The sequence below is a fragment of the Liolophura sinensis genome, chromosome 6, assembly GCF_032854445.1.
Source record: "Liolophura sinensis isolate JHLJ2023 chromosome 6, CUHK_Ljap_v2, whole genome shotgun sequence".
NCBI lineage: Eukaryota > Metazoa > Mollusca > Polyplacophora > Chitonida > Chitonidae > Liolophura > Liolophura sinensis.
Window position 1 is genome coordinate 49,713,729 of NC_088300.1, and position 4,419 is coordinate 49,718,147.

A 4,419-nucleotide genomic window follows, 5' to 3' on the forward strand; every position below is an offset into this window, starting at 1 on the left:
TGGAATTCTACAATTTTGTCATAACGTCATTATGCAGGTTCGTTCCTCGGACCGTCATCGACGTCATAAAAAATATTATAACGGACAATGTTGAAGTGCTAATGACGAGCATCGCCATTGTCGTCACAACAAAGAAATAAACAATGTAATTTTCCCTACAACAATACATAGGCCAGGTATGAAAAAGAAATACATGTGTATTAAAAATTGAGTTAGCGGAACAAATACGTCATGACGTATTTTCAAAAAGAAAACTTTCGCAACCTTACACATTAACAGGAGAAGATTGTTGACACGAATTCTTGCGAAATTTAATAGCCTTGCAGCCTTACGCTTTCAATAAGTGAACAGTGATATAATTAATAAATTTACATTTTTCAGTCATGCCAAGTTCGCCTCCAATCTGTTGATCACAGTTTAATTTCTTCACGGTGGACAAGCGTTCCCCTCCAGTCTGCTAATCACAGTTTAATATCTTCATGATAGACAAGCATTCCCCTCCAATCTGTTGATCACAGTTTAATTTCTTCACGGTGGACAAGCGTTCCCCTCCAGTCTGCTAATCACAGTTTAATATCTTCATGATAGACAAGCATTCCCCTCCAATCTGTTGATCACAGTTTAATTTCTTCACGGTGGACAAGCGTTCCCCTCCAGTCTGCTAATCACAGTTTAATATCTTCATGATAGACAAGCATTCCCCTCCAATCTGTTGATCACAGTTTAATTTCTTCACGCTGGACAAGCGTTCCTCTCCAGTCTGCTAATCACAGTTTAATACATTCATGATAGACAAGCATTCCCCTTCAATCTGCTTATCACAGTTCAAATTCTTCACGCTGGACAAGCAATCCCTTCTATATACGTACAGCATATACGTATAGCAATATACGTGCGAAATACAGTTGGCGGGAATAAAGGTCATAAGAGCTTGATCTATCCCAAGGAAAGTAGAATAACAGAGTATAAGGGAATAATTGCAAGCGGTGATAATATTACACTGTTATTAAAACATACATGGTAACAAAATAAATTAACACAAACAGGAATTATAAAAGATGTAAGAGATTTTATGGACATTTATGTGTGAATTTTATTTTACTTCTTTTTTTATATTTATATTTGATCATCCAGAATTACCAGATCAAATCCCGGGACGGGATTGAACCCGTATTTCGCGGCTACAAGGCGGAAGCTCTAAGGCCGGCATCGACCATTAATTTTACTATTCTGTCAGATTTTGTCTGTGTAGGCGCACTTACTGGTGCATTGCCGCCGTGCTGAAGCTTCCAGTGTAACGTTTTAACGTGGTTGTTTACGATTGCATCTGTCTATTATACTCTTGATTAATGGCTAGGATTAAACATGTTATTGCCATAACAGGAAGTTACAGCAAACATTTGATGCCAGACGGAGATAGCTTGCATGAACCCGTAACACAGTGATAATGAAGTACATGTAGCTTCCCTCTAACGTCACTCGCACCAGATATGACTGTCACGAGAATACCACATTTCACCGACCTTCACGGAAGTTTCCCAAACAACAACAATAAATTAGTATGGGACTTACCAAAGTGTTTTCTATACATTTTCATATCCAACGTTAAATCAACCATTGCAAATTCTAAAGCTTTCCTTCTTCAATTACAGTGACCTACGACCGTTTAAACATCGCGCATCATTGTGGATCAGAGGGGAAAGAGAAAAGTAAAGCAGTCCTAAGAATGTTGGAATTTGTGTAAGAGAATAGGAATGATCCAAATGTGGTGATAAATGTGTTGTACCTCAATATCTCATAGACCATATTGGATTGTCCAGAAATAGAAATATAGGAACATATTATTAGTTTAGGCTGAAAAGTTCCTGATCTCCGCTTGACATACACTGTTACATAATTTTATTTATTAATAATTATATTTTTTATTTTTATTGTTGGTGTTAAATAATCTCTTTATATCATACTGTATAAGTTTGTATACAAGCTTAGGTGTACGTCGTAATTCTGCTATTTTCTAGGTGATCAAAACTACCAGTTTCATGACGGAACGCAAAGTCGAGAACTGGAGATTAGTCAAATTGCACGATTTGTTTAGTTATTCTAGCGCGATTTTTGATAAACTGCGTGAGATTATCAAAATTGTGGTGCGGTTTCACTAATCTGGCATTCTCAAGTTCTCGTATCACGCATCCTGTCATAAATCCCGCTTGTCGAGATTAGCAAAAACGGAAAAATCGCTCAATTTTATTTTATTAATCTCGACATTCGTGTTTCCGGCGCGTGGGTATTGAAAGAGACAGCTCGAGAATTCCAGTGGCAGCGTGTGTCTTTTATAAGTATTTGAGCTTAAAGTCGTTTTGCTATTTGTTGCCATCCTCTCAGATTCCTAAAAAACCAATGTCACATCATGGCGATCAACTTCTTGTCGGTATTCTTAGTATGTTCGGAGACGAACGTGCCAATGGTATGTATGGACCATCCCTGAATGCAAGACCACGTCAGGCCGGAGGTCGAAACTACGATTATACCAACTATAATGACGGCGATTATACCAACTGACTACACGCTGATTAGAATGACTGGGTTATCAGATTCCGGCTTTACTTCTAGTAAATATTATTCACTCTTAGCTATTACTGTTATCTCAACAGCGTCGCTGTTTCACTGGGTTAGATCTCATTGTTTGAAATTGTACAACTATTCCTGTAAATACTTTTAGCGAATTTCCCAAACTGCCATCCGTGTTTTCATTGGTCTGTCTTGCTGCATCGGTAGCGGCTTTAAGTCAGGATGTTTATCGGGTAATAAGGCCTAGGGCCGTTATTTACTCTAGGAGTTCCAGCTTTCTCCACTCATAAATCTAGCCACCGTCGTCTCAGTGGAAAATTTTTCCAGCACTCCTTTAAACGACAATCAAATTTATTATCTTTCCAGGGGAAGTTCATCTGACAATGGATTCCGACCAGAACCTGACACTATCGTTCATGAAGACACCAAACAACTACTCAGCCCACGACTATATGCCGATTCTACAGGAATACAAGCATCAAGATCGTTGGTTCGATAAGCCGACGGAAGTGACCATCACGATAGCCTATTGCACTATTATTCTTCTTGGTCTTCTGGGAAATGGAATCGTCTGTGTCATTGTTAGCCGGAAGGAAAATCTTCGGTCGGCAAAAAATCTCTTTATTATGAATTTGTCGATATCCGACATCATGATGTGCGTTATAAGTATGCCGTTCACTTTGTTGAAGCTCACCATGAAAAACTGGCCGCTAGGTAAAATCATGTGTAAGATCGTGCCTTTTGTTCATATGACGGACGTTTTTGTCTCCACGGCTATCATTGTAGCCATTGCGGTTTATCGACATCGCTGCATCGTGTACGCCAAGAAAAAGTCCTCGTCCAAACGGACGATCGTATACACGTTAGTGATGTTGTGGGCTATCTCTCTGGCTCTCTCTCTCCCAGTGTTCATCTTCTCAGAGGTTAGACCCATACAGATGATGCACACCTTGGTCCGCTATGATATATGCATGGAAGTCTGGCCTTCCGGTAAGATTCGAGGTCTTTACACCATTTTGCTGGTTGTAGTTCAGTATCTTCTGCCGCTTGTAGTCATCAGCATTTTGCATAGCAGAATTTGCCACTTCCTGCGTCTGCGAATCACGGAAAATCCCATCACACGGCGAAATTTCGAGAGGTCTTTGAGAGCCATCCATCGGCATCGGAAAAACATGACCATTCTCACGTCCATTGCGATGACCTTTGGGATCACGTGGTTGCCGTTAACCGTTCTGAACATTATGGCCGATTACGACTACCGTATTTTTCTAGAAAGCAACTTTAATCTGGCCTACGCTATCTGTCACCTGACCGCCATGTTGTCGGCCTCGCTGAACCCAATCATATATGGAGGACTTAATCCTAACTTCAGAGAGGAGTTTTTGTCGGTGCTTCTTTGTACGAGACTGCGTTCAAGGAAAGGCGAGGATTCAATCGACGAAGGTGTCTTTAATCTGCGTGTAATAGGAATGGATGGATCGACTCCATCCAAATCGTCCAGTGGCACGAACTACAGGAGTATTGTATTCAACAGCGGTTGAGAATCAGCTGGTCAACGTGAGGAAACCTCACAATTGTCATGCTTTGCATGGTATTCAGGAAAGACGGCAGACAAGTCATCATCAGTCATCGATCGTGTTGATGTGGCTGGAAGTCAGGGTAACATAACTGTACTGCTGTCAGTGTGTTCTAAGCTGGGGCAGGTGTGGGGCAGGATATTTCTCATGTACACATCAAATACTCCATGTTATTCAGACACGGCTTTAAATTAACCAGCTGTGTACAACACGATACGTTCTCTCTGACCTTTCTCTGTCTACAAAAATAAATTGTTAAGTACGACGTTAAATC

General features: G+C 40.4%; 1 protein-coding gene across 1 annotated transcript; it reads left to right on the top strand.

The window, feature by feature from the left end:
- The first annotated feature begins 3,236 nt into the window (after positions 1 to 3,236).
- On the top strand, positions 3,237 to 4,109 carry LOC135467290 (neuropeptide Y receptor type 5-like). Its single transcript, XM_064745058.1, has one exon. It carries the CDS (start codon positions 3,237 to 3,239, stop codon positions 4,107 to 4,109), a length of 873 nt encoding a protein of 290 aa, XP_064601128.1.
- The last annotated feature ends 310 nt before the right edge of the window (positions 4,110 to 4,419 follow it).